Here is a 20,769-nt window from a genome sequence, read left to right as displayed (position 1 = left end):
AGAGTAATGGTCATTCAGCTTTATTTTATTGATCATTGGTCTCTTAATTCGTCAAAATGTACAGTTATGGTCATTCAATAGTTCCGTTAAATTCAGTCACATGCGTTACACATGAGACTGATTGTAGGGGCAATTAAGAAAACATAATATTTCTTGTGGGTTGAATTCTATCGAACACAGAACCCATCCCCAATTGAAACTTCCTCCCATCCCCAATTAAAACTTCCTCCATGCCCAGCCTCACATTCCTCAAATTCCCACCATGTAGTGCAATAATCAGCCTTTAATGAAGGAAGACTAACCAGTTTTGTGCAAGATATCAGTGAATTTGAAGCAGGTATGACGATGTGGTACAGAAGAGCTTTCCTGCATTGGTATGGACTAGTATAAATGAGAAGGCATGGAGGAGCAGGCAGTTCACTTAAACTTCGAGGAAAATGGACGATTTGGAAGTCATTACTGATGAGGAGAAGATATATGGTAACATTAACTAATCGAGGCCTTCTTGGTCCATGAACATCAAAAAAACAAGCACCAATATCATCTATTTCAAAGTCTCTGTGATCTTCTCATCTTTGCAGAAGCTTGTGTCCCAGAACTCTGACCCACAAATCCATGTAAATCTAGTCTTGCTTGGTTCCCCATCCCCTTGTATCAACTTCAACCCACGGGGAACGATGTTTCCTTAATTACCACTACAATCAGTTTCATGTGTCATGCACGTGACTGTATTTAAAGGAATTATTGACTGAGTTAACGAAAATGATCATATATGCACATTTTGACAAGTTAAGAGACCAATGGTCATGGAAATAAAGTTGAGGGAACATTGCTCCAATTGGATTAAAGTTGAGGGATCATTGCTACAATTTCCTCTATATTTTATTTCAAATTTAAACTTGAACTCGATTTTTAGCTACGTTTTCTCAACTTGATTTTGATCTCGCTTTACTTTATTAAACTCAAAAGTCACCAGTTTGCTCCTGGAATTCGATTTTGATCCCACTTTACTCCTTGAAACTCAATATCCACTTCACATTTGGCGTTTCTATGTATTCTGTTAAATCACTGTTAAGTTTACTTATGTGGCATAATTAAGGCCTACTTAGACCAACTTCAATGGTTGGGGCTAAAACTTAAATTTTAGCCCATAAAATTTAGATTCTAACCTAGAAACAATTTTTTTTTTTCCTTTAATAGTTTTGGCTTAAAATTTTAGCCCTAAATTATTAAAGAATGGTTTTAGACTAAGGGATTCAAACAATTATTTAACAAGGTTTTGAATGGACTTAAACTGGAAGCAACTAGTTTTGAGCTCATTCGAGGAATAAGAAAACCATGCTAAAACAAAATATCAAGGTGCAAAGCTAAACCGCTTGCTAACATGGTTGTTAGTTCAAGAATCAGCTCCTGATCATTGGCACTTAGTACGAACAACTACCTTAGCACTGCGTTCTGACTTTCTGATTAGAGTTTTAACTAAGTAGATCGCTACCCATGCAAATTGCTTATCAGAACTTAGCTTACTCTAATCTACAAACACCTTTCTCTCCCTAAAGGCCTATTAAAGCTTAAGACCAGGACTAATGTTTTCAAAAATAAAATTTATGTAGATTATCCTAATTTATTTATATTAACATTTTAACCTAAAAATATTTAAATTCGGACAAATAATGAAAAATCATTAAACCTACCTCATTCTTACACATATGCACTACATGAAAAAAACATAGAAAACCACACAACCTACCATGTTCTTAAACACAAATACATAGGTGGGTAGAAAGAAAAAACAAAGGAAGAATTGTTTGACGAAAGTGAATTTTGGGTGGATGTTTGAACAAATGCATAAGTATTTAGAGTTTTTGGGTGAATTTGATTTAAATAATTTTTTAATTGTTTTAGTCATTGAATTTAATTTTGGGTTGTTAGATCTTTTTTTTTAACCGTTAAATTTGCTCATATTCAACCTCAACCGTTAGATTTAATGAACTTAAATTTAACAAAAAAAAAATTGAATCCAGACCATTAGTTCAACCAATGGTCCAACTACATGGGTCGTCCGATAAAAAAAAAAGTCGTTGGTCTTTTTGCAAGTGGTCGACAAAGTCAACAACTGGTTCTTGCGTTGGGTCTCGGCCACTAACCTTGGGCTAATTTCTGGGCTAAATTTGGCCAAAATTAAGTTTTAACCCAATTTTTTTTTTAGCCCAATGACTGGAAAAGCTTTGAGCAAGTTTAAAACTCAAAATTTGAGTTTTAATCCAACCATTGGAGTTGGTCTTATGGCTGTGGCACAAGTATAAAGCACACATATCCAATCAAATGGTGCCACATAGATTGAAACAAAAACAAATTTAATCTCAAACATTGTATAACATATTTATAAAAAAAAACAAGTAAGATAAATAGCAAAAGCAATTCATGCTTTTCATTTTTATGACCCCTCTCTCTCTAACCGTTGTTCTTACATTCATCCCTTCTCCCTCCATCTCCAGCCACCTTATCATTAGTTTCACTGATTTCGTCATTTCTTATGTTCTTAATAGAGGTGGCTGGTGAAGAGAGAAGATGGTTATTTTTGTTCTTTTTTACTCTTCCCTTATTTCAGGGAAATTTTGGCATATTACCAATTATGAATTTTGATGGATGAACTTTTTTTTTTTTTTTTTTAATAGAAACATGGCAATGTAAAGCAAATTTTGATTTTCAATGAGTAAAGTGGCGAGTTTTATTTTTCAAGAAGCAAAGTAATGTGGCGACTTTGAGTTTTAGGGGGCAAAGTGGGATCAAAATCGAGTTCCAAAGAGTGAATTTAGGACTTTTGAGTTTCAAGGGGCATAACAATTGAGTAAATTTGAGGGACCATTATTCCAGTTGGGTTAAAGTTGAGGGACCATTATTCCAGTTGGGTTAAAGTTGAGGGACTATTTCTCCAGTTGGGTTAAAGTTGAAGCACATTTGCTACAATTTTTCTCATTCGGCTTTCCATATTTTCCCTCGATTCAGCTACATGTGTGTGGGACGCGACTCACTTTGATCAAAATTCTAACAGAGTTGAAGAAAATGATCACAGCTGCATGTATTGAAATCGAATTCTAAAAAGCGTAGCTAAAAATAAACCGATAACTAATCAAGAGTGCTTGACAAAAATCTTAATGTACCAACAATTTTGAAATTTTGAGCACATTAGATAAATTTTATATCAATAGGTGGGTTGCTTATAAAGAGGGATCCTTTATTTATTTATTTTTTTTACTAGAAATAAGAACTAGTTGTGAGACCCATTCTACATCCTTCTAAAATGGTTTAAACTGTCTACATCAAGTTTATATCTGTACATTATTCTTGCAAAAAATAATTCATTCTGAAATCACATTATTTACTCCTTTAATTCTCATTATGAAATTTTAAGATTTCTTAGAACACTGTGTAGTCTGCCTTCGTCACTACGTAGTTTGCCTTCGTCAATTTCTTCCATCACAATTAGAAGGCTCAATCTATTTTCAATTTGCTAATGCTTGACAAGGATGAACTATAAATGAAGACTTTACAATTAAACGGTTATGATCATTGTAGAAAAACGTTTGTTGGGCCTCGCAACTAGTTTTGTCTCATTTCTTGTGAAAAATGGGAATCTATTCCCTAAATTTTTAATTTTTCTTCTTAGTATTTTTGTTAATCAGTGCCTCTTTGGTGAGGTTGTTTGTGAGTCTCTCCTAATGAGTATTTAATTTTGTGTTGGCGGTTTATGGATTCCTCCTAGATCTATTTTGTAGCAATATGTATCTTCACAGATGGTGTAAAGCAAAAAATCCACGTTTTTTTTTTTGAAGGAAACAATAAAATTTCATTGCCATAATCAACCACTTACACGGATGCCAGTTGGGCACATATGCACCAGTGATCAATTTCTTGATCTGGAGGTAATAAGCACAAATTACAAATAATTGAAACCCCTAAACGGCTATCACAAAAGTCACACCTCTACATCGAGGAGTCTCGAAAATTGATATGTCCCATAAACAAGACGTGACATAACAAGAATCGCAACCCTCACCAAAACCATCGCTAGACATCAAGGCTTCAAAATCGTAGAAGCAACACAAACCAGTTGTTGAAGCAACACTTACCAATCATAATAAGCTAGATTAAAAAACTAAAGGACAAGGTGATGTGTCCACAAGGAGATGCAGCTGCAAGTTGGCAATAGACGTGAGGAGCATAGGCAGAGGCACGTGCAGAAATGTCGAGAAGAGTGCGACGCTAGTTGTGGCCAGGACGAACTTAGAGAAGTGGGGAGGAAAGGGTCCAGCCAGAGCCACCGTAGTCATCAGAACCGGAGTTGGTCGCAGTTGTGGCAAGCAATAATAGTAACGACATAGGTGGTATAGGGGTTGCCAAGCCAAGACCACCCACGCCACTGAACCGCCATCCCCACCACCAATACGGACCCAAAGATGACAAAACGATAATTCCAAGGGCAGAGCCCTAAGATGTCCAAACAATCAAGAGATAATAGTTGGCAAATATGCACACCAACACAGATCTGCAACCACATTCTTACCTAAGACCCGTGGGAAGGCGAGACCCACAAAATTACTGCCCGCAGGCGAGACCACAAAACCCCCCCCCCCCAAACGCGTCACAAAAGTTTACACTAATCCGAGAATAGAATCCACCAGTCCCTTAATCTCAGTGAAAGACAAGGACACACAAAGGAAGACCACCTGCAACTTCACCACACAAGTGAGATTCGTAGCTTCCACGAGGCAAGAAGTAGAGCCGCCACAAAACTAGGCGCTAAAGGTAGAACAGCCGCCCTAGAGTGTCACCACCACGAAATCAAGCAGATGAAGGTGGATCCGACCCACTAACAACCACAAATCCAACCCACAATCACGAATCAAGCCTCCATTCAAGGAAAAGACCTCAGGAGGAGGCAAAGGACAGAATCTGAGCGGGGGCCTCCATTCAAGGAAAATATCTTGGGAGGAGGCAAGGGACGAATCCCAGAAATCCACGTTAGTATGGACACTAGTTGGTTCGTTGTCAGATTCACTTTAAGTTCACATTGCTTGTTATAAAAGAGTATCTTCTTGTTTGTTATATTTCAAGTTTTGTAAGTAGAACTTTGAGATATCAATTTGCGAAGTGTTTGACCTTCATCAGGAATGTAGTTTCTTTGGCCTTGGAGTGTCATCTCAACCCTCTAGGTTTGGGTGTTGATGATTTTAAAACTTGGATGTTTTTCTTTGGTTATTCTCGGGCATGTCTCAACCTTAATATGGTGGCAATTAGTTTGGCCAAGTTGACCTTTTATGTTTGGTTAAATTTCTATCAATTTAGGACTTCTTGGATGTTATCTCGAATATCATCTTTAATATTTGTATTAGTCATTAATATTATTTCTATTTTTAATTATTTAGACATTATTTCTTCACGATCGTAATTCATTCACTGTTAATTTATCTAGGTTATTAATTTAGCTTATCAATCAAAAGCTTGTGCAGATTCTTTCATTCTTTCAACATACTTTGCTAATAAGACACTGAAATAACTTAATTTACATTACAAAATAACGTTAATTCTTGAAATTTTAAGGTCAGAGCCTTAAACTTTAAAAGGACAAGGCTAATACTTTGTTAACTAAAAACAAAGACATAGTTTTTGAAAGACATAGTTTTTGAAAGACATAGTTTTTGTTGAAAGTTGAAAGACATAGTTTTTGTTGAAAGACATAATTCTTGAAAGACATAGTTTTTGTTGTGGCTTATTTTAATCTAAAAAGGAGAGAGGGAGGCGCAACAGAGAGATATGTTTGTAGGATTGTGTGGAGGATGTGTTATTCCCCTACGCAATGTCTTTATTTATAATAATAAGGGAGAGACGAATCTTTCTCCTCTAAGGAATACAACTCCTAACAGGGAAGAATAACTAGTATCAAATCTAATCTAGAAATTACATAAACATACTTAAATACAATGTTTATAACATTCCCCCTAGAGTGTGTAAATACTCAAGTAGATTCGACATCATGTAAAGTTAAGGAAGTCAACTCGTTGACGCTGATTCTAGGTACACGCTAGTCTCAAAGTAAAGTAGGAACTTGCATATGGAACTAAGTCTCACAAAAAACCCAATGGCTATGGTAAAACCCAAGTAGGGACAAAACCCATAGTCTAAGGAAAAATGTGTGAGGGATGCAAAGTCAAATGAAACGTCTATAGGATGTCATCAGGGATATGATCAACCCAAGGTGGGTGCCTCGTCAAAACCTCGTTAGGTAGCAAAAATGCAAAGGGAAAAATGCTCCTAATCATAGAGAAAAAAAGTACATTAAGATCAAACAAATATACTTCAAGATACTCCCCATGAGTTTGACATAATTCCAAAGAGAACTAACAAGGCTACAACTCAAAAAGTTTTCCCATACCTATTCTTTGAACAAGCTTCTGAAACATCGCCTTTAGTAGTGATTTGGTGAAGAGAAGTCCGCCAGATTGTCTTGTGAACAAATTTGCGTGACTTCAATTTTTTGATGCTCTTGCTATTGATGTGAGAAGAAGAACTTCAGTGCAATGTGCTTAGTTGCCTTATTTGATGTAACCTTTCTTGGGTTGTTCGATGCATGTTGTGTTATCTTCATAGATCATTGTCGAGACGTCAATAAAGGGGTAAAGATCGCATGAGCTTCAAATATGGCCCACAACTGCTCTCAACCAAAAGCATTCCCGAGTAGTTTCTTGTAAGGCGAGAATTTCAACATGGTTAGACAAAGTGGGAACTAAGGTCTATTTAGTTAGCCTCCAAGATATTGCGGTGCCTCCAATAGTAAAGACATAACCCATTAGAGGTCAGATAAGTAACTTGCGTTGGCATAACCAACAAGGCGAGAATTGACTCCAGATAGGAGGTGTGGCATCATTCGAGGATTCGTAGGGATAATACAAGCCCAGATCCATAGTACCCTTAAGGTAATGGAAGATGTCTTTAACACCGTTCCAGTGTCTGCGTGTTGGTGCATTACGGTATATTTCCAAAAGATTAACAGCAAAAGAGATGTCGGGTCTAATGCATTGAGTTAAGTACAATAAAGTGCCTATCGAATTAGATAAGGAACTTCAGGCTCCAAAATCTCTTCATCATCCTTCTTCGGATGGAAGGGATCTCATTTTGCATCTAGCAATCGTACGACCATAGGAGTACTCGAATGCTTCACTTTATCTTCATTAAAGTTGCGCAACACCTTCTAGGTATAGTTCGATTCATGTGCTAAGATTTCATCCGAACGGTGGTCTATCTAGAGATCGAGATAGTATTGAGTCTTTCCTAGATCTTTCATCTCAAATTCCGATTTTAGGTGCACAGCTGTTTTCTCAAGCTCTTTAGGAGTTCCGATAAGGTTCATGTCGTCAACATAAACTTGCAACAATCGTAAAACCGGAATATGACTTCTTAATGAACACGCAAAGGCATAATTTGTTGTTCACATATCCTTGACTAGTCAAATACACACTTAGACGGTTATACCACATTCTTCCATATTGCTTCAAACCGTAGAGTGAACGCCTTAGCCGAATTGAGAGCGTGTCCCAGGGTTTGGAAATATTTGATCTAGTCAATGTAAGTCATTCGGGAATTTTCATATAAATTTCCGTATCAAGATCCCCATAGAGATACATAGTTATTACGTCCATTAGCTGCACACTAAGTTTTTTGGAAACTACCAAACTGATAAGGTAGTGAAAAGTAGTCACATTCATAACGAGTGAATAAGTTTCATCATTATCAATCCTGGGGCGTTGTGAGAAACCTTGCGCAACAAGATAAGCTTTATAATGCACAATTTTGTTCTTTTCATTACGCTTCTGAACAAAAACCCACTTGTAGCCAATGGGCTTCACATGTGGAAGAGTAGGAGCTATGGGTCTAAACACCTTATGTTTTGCAAGTGAATCGAGCTCAACTTGGATTGCTTGTTTCCAGTTTGACCAATCAGCTCTACGTTGGCATTCATTAATGGAACGGGGTTCAATGTCATCGCTCAACATGATCTTAGTAGCTACTGCATATGCTAATGCATCATCAATAATCATCTCACTTCTACACCAAACATCATCCAAGCTAGCATAATGGACCGAAATCTCTTGATACTCGAAAGGTGGATTTGTCTCTTCAATGACGCTTCTGTAATCTAGATTTTCTTCATGAGTTGGATAGAATGAGTAGGCGACAATCAGATTCATTGTAGGCTCAACAGCCTATGTTGTGGTTTCATTTTCTAGAGGCATGAATCTTTTGAACCAAGAGGTATGCCACACTTTTGTGTAGGGGTAGAGGATGAACTAGCAGTTAATGTATGTGGATCGGCCAAAATGGCGTCCCGGGCCTCTAGGAGGGAAGTCCGTCATACATTTGGTACATCCATCTTTGCAGACACATTTGTAGCTGGAATATGTAAAAGCATCTGGCATAGTTAGATTGTACTGATAAACACCCCATTGAAATGCAAAGACAATTCGTACCATGAGTCAACTTACCATTCATGTTTCAAGCACATAAGTTGATCATATATAATCCATAAATAGTTAGATTGCGAAAACAGCATCTCCATAAGAGCAACCACCCCTAAAAAATAAGATGGCCCAAAGTCCATTTAATCCACCAAAATGAATAGTAATTGACTCCAATGAACTATAATTGGTCAAGTGCATCTCCACCCTTAAAAAATGAGCTGGGCAAGAGTCTAGTCAATTCGTATTAAAATATTATTAATTTTTTTATAAAATAATAAAAAAATAAATTTATTTTTAATTTCTGATAGAATTTTTAACCAATCTTGTCACGCCACGTTTCATTTTCTAAAAGTACAATTTTTGTGAAAGATGGTTAGGTATTTATATATATAAATTTTTTTTTCTACATTTAAAAATAATTTTAAATAATTTTTTATTAAGTTAATTAATCTGGACCATTGGATTTAAAAATAAAAAAAAAAAGAAATCCAATAGCCCAAAAGTGTATGTGGCCCACGGTAAGATTTTGAACCTTTTTTTTTCAATGCTGGAACGCGCATGTAGACCATGTGCTAAGGGCAAAAGAACTTGAAGATACATCTTTTTAAACCCAGTAAATTATCGAGTGCTTTCTAATCTTGCGCATAAATTATACAAGAAATCTCCCTCTTCAAACTTATTGGAGAGTCCACTTGTGCAAAGTGGCCAGTATTAATTCCTCCAGGGGAGCTCCCTCAACATCTGTTGGAATAACCAGCTTTTATCAACTTGTCCTAAATGTAACGACGGATATAATCTATATGACGAAAAGCATGGCAACATTAACCAATTAGTATATACCCACAAATAATAAACACCTGTAAGGAAGGAGAGATTTTAGCGTATCCGGTACACAGAATAATACATCACGTATCACTATATAAATAGTGGAATATGAGTATTAATAACTTAATAACTTAAAAAATAAAATTTCTCACCACTTATATAAAAACACGTGATGTACTACTCGTGTTCCGGTCACAATGAAAAATTTCTCGTAGGGAAGAAACAGAAAGCAAAAGCACAATTTTCATTGCCCAATCAGTGTATACTAAAAACTAATAAACATCCGTAAAGGGTCAGTATATATTCACACTTCATTTCCTAAAGTAGTCGACTTCATTCTAGTAAACTGACAAATCATCAACTTTCTGACGTTGGTCCAGTGAGGCCAAGACTAATCACGCATAGCGTTCCAACTTATCCAATGAAGGAGCACCTGTGAGGTCTCCTAAGACAAAATGAGATAGTCAAGAACTTCCCTTGAGTTCTACTAAGCTTCGGGTGGTAGTTTTTTTATTAGGAAAATTAATGAAAAGGGTTTCAAAACTTTAAATTTTAATTAAAAAAACCACCTAATAACTTTATTTAATGATAAGGACAAGAGATTAAAAAGAAGAAAAACATAAACTAATCAAACCAAAGCACGTGCAACGCACGCCAAGCAATTCATCAGAGTGAGAACCGAAGAGAACCACGTGTAGTCTGCAGTGCAAAAGCTCATCACCTTCTTCAACCTTTTCTCTCTCTCTTTACACGTCCATATTCAGCCTTTTCCAAGGGACTTGCTTCATTAAATTTAGATAAAAGTTAGAAAATGGTGGGTTACAGTACCAAATGAGGCGACTTGCTTCATTAATTTTGGTAGACATAGATGTTTGTGCCATCTTCTTCTCGAGTAGTCTAACGCCAATGTCAGCATCTAAAACTCTAACAAATTATGCTAAAGTTGTTCTTGTGACTCTCAAACTCGCATCTCGGTGGGTTTACAAGGGGTGGGCTAGGTTCAATTTGGTCTGGCTTGTGGGCGACCAAAACTGATGTGGGTATTTTTGTATGCGTAAATGGAGAGAGAAGGTTGAAGAAGGTGAACAGAAAAAATGAGGGGAAGAGATGACTCAGTTTGTGTGGAAAAAAAAATTAAAAGAAAGTCAAATAAATTGATTGAGAGGAATGTCAAATAACAAACATGAATGTGATAGTACTAGTTACGAAATAGTAACTAGAATTTGGGTGGCTTCAATTCTCCTTCCTTGGTGTTCCACCACCCCTATAATTGGTTGGGCTTTGTTCTGGGGCTCAAGGGGAGTCTAATGGTGGTGGAGATCGAGGAAATTCATTTCAGAAATAATGGATTTCGCCACCATGAACCACGCACCCCTCCGGTGCTATCTCACGAAAACGTGATCAATTCGTGCTGATTTATGGTTGAATATGGAAGAGGAGATGATCCTGAGTTGATTCCAAGTGGTGGGTAGCTGAAATTCACCAAAGGAATGGTGCAAAAACATCAGAAAATCACACGGGGTGGCCGGGTTTTGAAACAGGTCACGCAGGTCGAAGGGGAACCTGGCCAGTTCCTCTCCTTCTCTCCTTTCTCCTTTCCTTCCCATCTCTCCCTTTGATTCATCCCCTCTTTCTTTCTCCTTCTTTCCTGATTGGGCAGCGTCCCTCTTCTCCCCCTTTTCCTTCGCTGCCATCAGGCAGCCCTCCTTTTTTTTTTCCTAACCATAACCCTTATAATAATAACAATAATAATTCATACGCGTCATGAACTAGTGACCAACGGAAATCAATACCCTCGCCTCTAGGGTATTCTCGTAAATTCACATTTTAAAATTTATAAAATAATAAAATTTGGGACAGGTTGTCACAATATTACATGAAAAAAAATTAAAAAATTAAAAAAAAAATTAAAAACAACAACAACAAAATCGCATTCAAAATTGCAAAATTAGTGCCGATTACCTCCAAACGAAAATCTAATCAAAATATAAAAGACGATCACTGCAGTGAAATATTCAACCATGATGAACAACACCGATGATAACAATTCGAAAGTAGAATATCAAAACATGCAACCACTGCGAAACTGTTCTGAAACAAAGGATTGTTTCAGAAAAATCACCCTAACAAGAAGGAAGAACAACGACGATCATGATTTGAAAATACACTCTCAAAACATTCGTCGGCAAGCAACACTCATAGCATTCAACCATATTCGGAAAAAAATGAAGAACACTGCAAAAAGGGTTTGATTATAATTGATATTTAACTAAAAACACTCTCACTACCACGTAGCGTCATTACTCCATTTATGTTATAGCATGTGATGTCTATTGCACTCGTAATCTCACCCAGCTGGGGGCCTTCTGTAGGAGAGATCCGGTGAAGATAGCAATAAAATTTGTTGCATTGAGTTCAAATTGATGAGAAAGGCATGCCAACCAAAGTTTCATACTTTATACTACATATAATACAATGTCCCATAACAAAGTTGAAATAATATAGAGAAGTCTGCAAGGTAGGGTTAGGGTTACGATGTTGCGACGCCATAGCAGGTAAGAGTCATCCACTTTCACTAATCTTCTTTACTTAAAGGGAATTGTTATTGACACTCAAAAAATCTCATTCTACACTCCAAACTTTTTATATTTGGAAATAAATATACACTTGTGAGGAGTGTAGAATGAGATTTTTGGAGTACCAGTAACACTTCCCTAATTAAAAACCAATTTCTAATTGATGCTTCTTTCAGCAGCCACAGTGAACCACCTTCAGTCCCAAAAGTTATCTGTTTCAAGAAACCCATAAATTGATCAATGTACGCCTACATTCTTCTGCGCTAAGAAATAAATCCATAACAAAATTAATGGAAATAGCTTGCCACACTTACCTAGGGGATCAAATAGTTTTACAGGATACCTCTTCTCCACGACACGATCGAGGAATTGCAAAGACATGTCGCCAGTGAAATCTGGCGAAACATGTGCCTGGTAGACTTTCAGCTCACCACCATCATTGCCTCGAGCAATATAAAATACATGTAATGAGGACCATTGTTAAGCCTCCGCCTGTTAGCACACAACATTCTAATAAACTGCAGTTGGTTATTCTGAAAGACGAGGCAAAGTATTAGACGCGTGCATCTAAATATTCACAACAGTTTTTGATAAAAAGAAACTATTTCTTCGTGAATAAAACATCATGGCAGTATGAAGAGATAAAACATGTGAAATCAAAGAGAAGAAAAAACATTTTGTCTTCACAAGTTACTACTAAAGAAAAATAGATAGAGGCTGAAGAACTACACACCCAGAAGAGCAACTTTTGCCAATTCAGAAAATTAAAATCAATACAAACCTTTTGCTTGTTGAACTCTTGCATGGCAAAACAGGCAGCCTCTAATCCCTGTCCTTTTAAATTGATATAATAATCAAATTCCTGTTCAAAACAAGGGGAGAAAAGTGCAAATTGGTAAGAAATATTATTTGAAAACTACAGCAGCAGGGATGCCTAGGTTCCAGGCCCTCGTTTGGTGCTAGAGTTTTGTATGTATACCTATGCGAGTTTTAGCATGCAAAGTGATGGCCAATTACCAAAGGTGGAGGTAACAAAACAGTGAATTGTAATACGATTACCCTCAAGAATTTTGTGAATCATAGTGGAGAAAGGACACAATTAACATAAAATGTAAAATAAGTATCCAGACCCTGACACTGAGTGAAATTCTCTTGAAAAAAGATTAGTTTGGATGGGGGATTTCCAAGTATCAGGGGATTTAAGCTAAATTAGTTAGAAATGCACTCAGAACCATTACGCAGAGTGATTAAGAATGCATTGCACAAGCATTACAAAACCACTAAATAAAGGATTTTCAAATGACTCATTTCCAGTAGTCATTTACAAAATCCTCTAAGTGCACTCCATCTTTTGCTACGGACACATAAGCAGGAAAATCCAGTTACCTACTGTTTTGTAGTGTGTTTCTTACAAACGTATCCCAAATTCAACATAAAGGGTTACATGAAACAAATGGTGATCTTAATCGTGTATGCAAGCGATGCTAAAGTAATGACTAAGCAGCCTAGTTGAGAATTGAGAGTTTCATATACCTGCCCAGAACAGGGAAAGCGAGGTGCCGTCGTCCTCGATTGCATTGCAACTTTGCAAGGTATCCATCATCAGAAACATGGTGACAACAATAACCAGCACTAGACTCTACTGAAGACATGGGCTTGGCCTCCGGATTTCTGGAATTGTTGTTGACAGCCACGCTCTAAGAAGCTCCAAGCACGACACTTCTAAAGTTACTGTAAGTGGATCGATTAGTCCCCAGCTTTTGGAGCATAGAACGAAGAGACATAATCACCATCCTTGCTTCCCAGTCTGTCAGCATTATACATTGTTATCACATGAACAAATACACAGAGTGTGCGCATAACTACAAGAATCTCAGTCAAATTTACTACAAAGTATGCTTTCACTACAGCCCAAAACAACTTCACACACAATTGAAACTACGAAAATCAATCCCCCAATTGCCTAACCCTAACTATAAATCCCAAATTTCCTAACCCTAAAATAAACCCCAAATCAATTACAAGCAAAATCAAGCTTTAGAGAGGGAGGGATGTTGACCTGATTCGTAAGGTAGCGAGACGAAGGGCACCAGGGAGGAGTGAGAGCAGTGAAGAGGTGAGGAATAGGAATGTCTGATACCTGTCCTTGTTCACGAAACCCCGAAAGGGATCCATAAATTTGCTCTGCCACCCCTAACAATACAGTAAATTCATAAATCGCCCTCCGAAAATCGCGACTACCCACTCCTTACCCACTTTTTTCTATGTACTTTCTAATGTGATTAATGTTGTTCTTAAATTTTATGATTGCACGTCAATTTGGTCATCTCGTTTATATTTCATTAATTATTCTATTAGTATGTTGACGGAGCATCATGTGGATCTCATTGATCTAATCATATATGTTATGTGGATTAACTATTAAAAACTTTTTTTTTTTTTTTTTAAGATATAGCATGGAAAGCCACGTGAAGGTGCACCAATGCCATGTAAAAAGTTATGACTATTAGGATTGTCAAAACTAATCAATGATGATTTTCATTGGTGATGGCATGGGGACCGGTTGGGTATGGTTAGAATAAAAAAGAGAAATGGAATTACCCAGTTGGAGAAAGTGAATGCAAAATGGGATTGCGTGGAGATCTCGGGTAGGAGAAAATAGAATAGACTTCTTTATTTTTTTCACTATTCTAAATTCTCTGCCTATAGCTGCCTAGGCCCCACCTAGGTGCTAGGTGGCTAGTTACAGCCCCAATTAGTCCCTCGACGTTTGAAAATTTTATTTTGCACTTTAATTTTTCAATAAAATGTAAAAGACTTGTTGAATACTTGGATGAACGCTTATTATATACTTGTTCCCCATGTTTTCAATATGTTCTAATACTTTATAACCTATATGTCATTTTATTTTGCAATTTATGTATCTCAATACAATTATGTATGTTTTTTTAAGTATAAATAGACAGTTATTTACCCAATAATATAAAATTTTACTTCAATCCGCCTAGGCCCCCGCTTAAGCCCTACCTAGCCACTTAGGCGCTAGGCCTCAGTCTGTCGCCCAACTAGCGCCTAGTGTCTTTTAGAACCTTAATCTTTTTACTTAAAAAGGGGTATCCCTTAAGTGACTTACTTTAATTATTTTGTTTTGAATGGCTTGACTGCCACTTAGTACTACGGTCTAGTGGTATTCCTCTACACTTGTTAAGTGAGAGGTCTTAGGTTTGATTCTCGCCAAAGGCGAATTTGAACCACATTATTGCTAGCCCATTGTGAGGCTTAGCCCACCTCATCCCCCTTAGTATAGATAATATCGTTTGTTAAAAAAAAAAAAACAAAAAAGACTTGGCTCAAAAGTTTTGAGCCAAGTCTTTTAGTAAACTAAATACTATTCTTCTCCTTCGTTAATCATTTGCAAAACATGCATCCGGTCTTTTAGTAAACTAAAAAGTATTCTTCTCCTTCGTTAATCATTTGCAAAACATGCACCCGCAAACCCGTTGCTGCACTCTTCTCCTATACCACGTGCCCAAACTTGTGTGGTCCTCGAAGGTCTCACAACCATTGATCGGGGTTGTCAAGTTGTCTAGGGACCACCCGAGTCCCTTAATGCATCCGCCACTGGTAAGAGTTGTGAGTTCAATAATCACATATTATATCAGAAAATGAGTAATGATACTACATGACAGTATAACAATCAAACCAAAAAATTACAACTTCAATTATTACCTCTTTCTTTTCCTTGTATTTTCTTGGTAATTTAACGGGATCACACGATTATGAGTTGAACTAAAAAGTTAATGGAATTGACGGTTATGGTTAACGTGAGACACGAGTGAATACTAAATTTAGTGAAATTCGGGCTATTTATAAATCATAAGCTAATGCGATAATTAACTATTTCCCTAAATAATATTCCGGACACACCTTCAATTTTTTTTTTATTTTTATTGAACATATTATACCTTCAATTTTATTAGAGATGAACGGGTTACCTCTCTCATAGAGATTTTTTACGAGTGTTGCTCAAACTGATGTCACAAACTAAATTGGAGTCACTTTATATTAGAATATAAGGGTCTAGTAGTATTGTACTCCACTTATAAATATGAGATCTTAAAGCCGAATCTTGTAAATAACGAGTTCGATATTAAACAATGATAGACCTATCATGTCCAAAAAAACAAGGCTAAATTGGCGAGATAAAAACACATGAACTAATATTGGACCCTGAGCAGAGCCCAGTTACAAAAAAGATCAGAAAGACAACACAACATACCCAATATTATACATAATTTGTGGCCCAGCCAATAACTTTGAATTTCTATTGCTTTTTAGCTACGAAACTCATCAATCCGAAATTATTAATGCAAACTCATCGACCATACCAAGCACCACATCTGCCAAAAGAATTTTTTCCGGATCAGAAGCAATTCTGACTATGCTCAAGGAAAAAAACTTGCTGGCGTTTTTGATTCACAAAAACAAAACACTCTTTTTAAAGAAGCCTAGCTGCTTCTTGCGGAAGCACTTCCAACTCTTTTCCAAGAAGCACTTGGAGTTGTAACAAAGTTTCAATGGTTTGTTATTAAAAGCGCTTCTAAAAAAAGTGTTTATGAGCATAAGCATTTTATAATACAACCAGCACTGACAATTCTAGATTTTCATGGTTACGACATTTCATTATAAGTGAGCATAAAAATACATGAAGATCATACACTTGATAAGCAGCAAGCAACAATATTCAATCTTTCATTACTCCATTTGCTAAGATTGATGCTCACTTCATAATCCGACAATATTTCCGGCAATAATCCGACTCTAAATGCTAATCATCAACCATTTACCGATAATCGCTACTCTCTCCTAGCATCATGATTTCACAAACTGACTCGACTACTATGTCACAAACCCCACAAGAAACAGATCATTCACTCCAATCTACCATTTTTAATACAAATTTGCCAACATGGGTTGTTTTGTTTAGTACCTTAGCTGCTACAATCACTGTTATTGTTGTTGTTGCTACTACGATGGTTACTAGCATTCCCAACCCCGTTAACCCCGCTTTTTCTCCCACTTCCACTCTTCAGCTGAGAAATCTCCACCTGTGTCTTCATGAAAAACTGCAGCCTCTGCAACTCCAACTCCTTGGCAAACTTCATCCTCTGCTTCTCCATCTCCACCACCTGCTGCAGCTTCGCTGACTCCGCATGCTCATAAGCCTCCCCAAACTTCAATATCGCTCGAGTCAGTTCCCTCACCGAGCTCCCACACCCTCCTCCTCCTCCTCCTCCTCCTTTCTCTCTACCCACCGCACAAGGTCTTAATCCACCCCCTACTCCTTTCCTCACGCTCGCATTGGCATTGACATTGACATTGACATTGGCATTGGCATTGGCAGTCCTCCTCTTCCGCTCGAAAATCTCATTATCAGTCGAAATAGGCGAAGGCTCCCGAGACTCGTCTGAGTCCGATTCTACCAAATCCCTTTGTCTAATCTTTCCCTCCCGTTTCGCCCTACCCCCGAGAAATTGGCTATGTCGAAGCCCGACCGGCATTTTTTTGCTATGCCCCGAAAACCCACCACTACCACCGCCGCCAGCAGACCCAGGACCCACCTTAGCACCAGAGGGACCAATCAAATGATCAAGCCTCTCATAAAAAGGCCACTTGCTGGGTCCTCCTCCGGCCCCAATCTTCGATTTTTCGAGTTTATACTTCTTCTTCACAGTATCAATCCTATTCTTACACTGTATGTCAGTCTTTGGAATCTTACCGTAGTTCTCCCTGCTGCTCACGACGTCCGCCACCTCCTTCCAGTGTTTCTGCTTCAAATTCCCCCTGCTCAGCTCCAAGTACCTCTCCCCCCACGCCTCGATCAGCACCGCCGTCGCCCCTTCGCTCCAGCAATCTTCCCTTCCTCCGCCGCTGCTCCGTCCTTGCTGCTGAGCCGACGACGGCAGAGCTAGGGTTAGGATATTGTTCTGAGTCGGCGTCGGCGCTTGAATCTGCGCCGGCGGCACCGCCACCGTCACCGTAATCCGACCGTTCTGCCTCGTCGACGCCGGCGATCGGCTTCCTCCCGACGCCGGTGACTGGATCTCGTCGTCCTCTTCCATCGATACGACTGCAATCGTGCGCGGATCTGGATCGGTCCGGTCTAGATCCAAAATCCGGTAGTAAACTGCGCCGGTGCGTAGACTATCACCGATCTGAGAGCTGGCACTGGTTCAGAGGGATTGAGGAGAGTAAGGGTTTTGTGGTGGATGCTATCGTGCGCCGGAGGTCGTAGGATATGAGATATCGGCGATGTGAACTTTAGGTTTTGTGGGGTTGGAATGCTTTTAGTGCGAAGAGAGAGAGAAGGTGTTTTGGGTTGACCGGCTTCTCGCGTTTACGGAAAACGTTAATTTGGTGTTTTTTGTTGGGTTGCGTATTCTCGGTTGACGGAAAAAACTGAGGGAGTCAAGGGACGCAGAGAGAGAGGCGTTGGGGTTTGACGGCGTCCGTCGAGGGGTACATAAGGTGAGGACACGTGGTAGGGTAGGGGACCCGGCAGTCGAGATGGCGGGATTTAATTGGGGAAGAGGTAGAGTCCCCGTCACCGGCGTCACGGAACAGCCGGCTCGGGAGTAATTGACGTAAAACTCCATGGTGTTTCGCTGCAATTACCGGTGCGGTCATTACCTTACCTGACATGTATTCGGCAGGGGCTTCCCTGATCTGAATTCTGGTGTTTCCGAAATTATTAACTCCTAATGGGGAAAATAATCTTTTTGTTAAAAGTTATTTATTAGTACAAACACAAAGATCAAGGACAATCTTTTTGTTATGTGAGAGGTAACATCATATATTTGAGTAATGTCATCAATTTTGGTCAGTTCAATTTTGGTTTTTGAGGTTTGGAAACTGATCCAAACCAATATATATATATATATATATATATATATATAATTATAATTATTTTTTTTCAATGTTTATAAATAGTTTAGTCATACAATCATAACAAAACAGAACCTGTTGCAAAGTTGGTTTCAGTGAGTTCGAATTGTCCTCATGCCTTCTGGATTTGGAGATTTTTTTTTTAATTTTTATGACCAAATCAACAAAACCCTAGAGCAACCACACCCTTTCTATTTTTCATTCCCCTCTTCTCTCTCTTTCCTTGCCTCCAGACTCCATCCATATCCATTTCTCCATTCTTCTCCATAATCCGCATCCTCCTTTCTATTCTAAGCTTCATATTTTTGAGACCCTCCATGTCCATTCCTCCAATTTCTCCATTCTTCTCCATAACCCGCATCCTCATTTCTATTCTAAGCTTCATATTTGTGAGACCCTCCATGTCCATGCTACCAATTTCTCCATTCTTCTCCATTCTATTTCCATGACAGTAATTATTTGTTCGATTGCATATTTGATTTGCAACTTTATATTGCAGATTTGTATTGCATATTTGTTCGATTTTTTGTTGTGGGTTTGTTAGTTATTTGAATTTCAGATGAATAAATGTAATTACTGCTGTGAGTTGTTGTCACATCCCGACCCAACCCCCCACCACATCCCGGGCTCAACTCCACCATAGCATGATATTGTCCGCTTTGGGTCCTAACCATGCCCTCATAGTTTTGTTTTTGGGAACTTACACGAGAATTTCTCAGTGGGTCACCCATCATGGGAGTGCTCTCGCGCGCGCTACTCGCTTAACTTCGAAGTTCCCATGGAACCCGAAGTCAGTGAGCTCCCAAAAGGCCTCGTGCTAGGTAGAGATGGGAATATACATATAAGGCTTACAGGATCCACTCCCCTGGGCGATGCGTGATGTTACAATCGATCCCCCTTAGGGGCCCGACATCCTCGTCGGCACACACGCGGCCAAGGTTAGGCTATGATACCAAATTGTCATATCCCCGCCCGGGCCCCCACCACATCCCGGGCTCGACTCCACCGTAACACGATATTGTCCACTTTGGACCCTGACCACGCCCTCACGGTTTGTTTCTGGGAACTCACACGAGAACTTCCTAGTGGGTCACCCATCATGGGAGTGCTCTTGCACGCTACTTGCTTAACTTCGAAGTTCCCATGGAACCTGAAGCCAATGAGCTCCCAAAAGGCCTCGTGCTAAGTAGAGATGAGAATACACATATAAGGCTTACAGGATCCATTCCCCTGGGTGATGTGGGATGTTACAGTTGTGGATTAAGATAGTATTTTGATGGATTATGTGCTTGTGTTGCTCTTGGTGTTGCAGACTTGCAGATTTGTTTCTTTTTAGATACATTTCTTGACCAATTTCTAGATTTACTTGTTTATCAAGTTTCAGATGTCTGCTTCTTTTTTTGTTGTTAGGGCTTGGTTGGTCTTCGCTTCTGGTGTTTGTTGGGTTGCTAGTTCATGGTCGCCGGAGCTTGCTTTGATGGCGGCTGGGGTTTTTAGTTTTTTTCTTTCTTTCTTTTTCGGGCTCAACCCTTGGGTTGGGTTATTGTGTTGGCCAATTTTTATGTTTGTGTTTAGTTGTGGGCTTTTCTTATTTATGTAAGTTTAATGAAAGTTTACCTTTTATTAAAAAAAAAAAAAAAAACAAAAAAACAGAACTGGAAAAAACCAAACCGAAAAAAAATCAAACCAAATTTTCAGTTCGGTTTTGGTTTTGGCAAAAAACTGAACCGTTTCAAACCGAACCTAGGCCTAGAGGGGATGGGAAGAAGAGGGAAGAGAATCCTAGTCTGTCTGACATGGATGTTATTTGATTGGCTACGTCTAACGTGGACGTTAAAGTGCCGGTAATACTGACTGAGGATCTTCTTCGGATCTTGATTTTAGGAATCCTCCAATTACATTCG

The 20,769-nt window shown here is 38.5% G+C and overlaps 1 protein-coding gene and 1 long non-coding RNA gene across 3 annotated transcripts; both read right to left on the bottom strand.

The window, feature by feature from the left end:
- Positions 1 to 11,631: 11,631 nt before the first annotated feature.
- Positions 11,632 to 14,207, bottom strand: LOC137708797 (uncharacterized). The gene is made up of 5 exons (XR_011064833.1): positions 13,980 to 14,207; positions 13,454 to 13,727; positions 12,702 to 12,782; positions 12,235 to 12,430; positions 11,632 to 12,132 (listed from the first exon to the last, which is right to left on the bottom strand). It is a non-coding gene; the product is annotated as an uncharacterized lncRNA (long non-coding RNA).
- Positions 14,208 to 15,378: 1,171 nt separating this feature from the next.
- Positions 15,379 to 18,686, bottom strand: LOC137708129 (trihelix transcription factor ASIL2-like). 2 transcript variants are annotated; one of them, XM_068447127.1, is made up of 2 exons: positions 16,911 to 18,686; positions 15,379 to 15,541 (listed from the first exon to the last, which is right to left on the bottom strand). In XM_068447127.1, the coding sequence occupies exon 1, from the start codon at positions 18,040 to 18,042 to the stop codon at positions 16,912 to 16,914; it is 1,131 nt and encodes a 376-aa protein (XP_068303228.1). In that variant the 5' UTR covers positions 18,043 to 18,686; the 3' UTR covers positions 15,379 to 15,541; position 16,911. The 2 variants fall into 2 exon arrangements, with proteins under 2 accessions (XP_068303228.1, XP_068303227.1); XM_068447126.1 differs by lacking the exon at positions 15,379 to 15,541 and adding an exon at positions 16,064 to 16,320.
- Positions 18,687 to 20,769: the final 2,083 nt, after the last annotated feature.

Source organism: Pyrus communis, chromosome 11 (assembly GCF_963583255.1).
Source record: "Pyrus communis chromosome 11, drPyrComm1.1, whole genome shotgun sequence".
Taxonomy (NCBI): domain Eukaryota; kingdom Viridiplantae; phylum Streptophyta; class Magnoliopsida; order Rosales; family Rosaceae; genus Pyrus; species Pyrus communis.
Note: the sequence above shows the minus strand (reverse complement) of the source record. Positions and strands in the feature narration are given on the sequence as shown.

Coding starts and splice junctions, on each gene's coding strand:
- LOC137708129 (XM_068447127.1), bottom strand. CDS start 18,042: ATGGAAGAGGACGACGAGATCCAGTCACCGGCGTCGGGAGGAAGCCGA.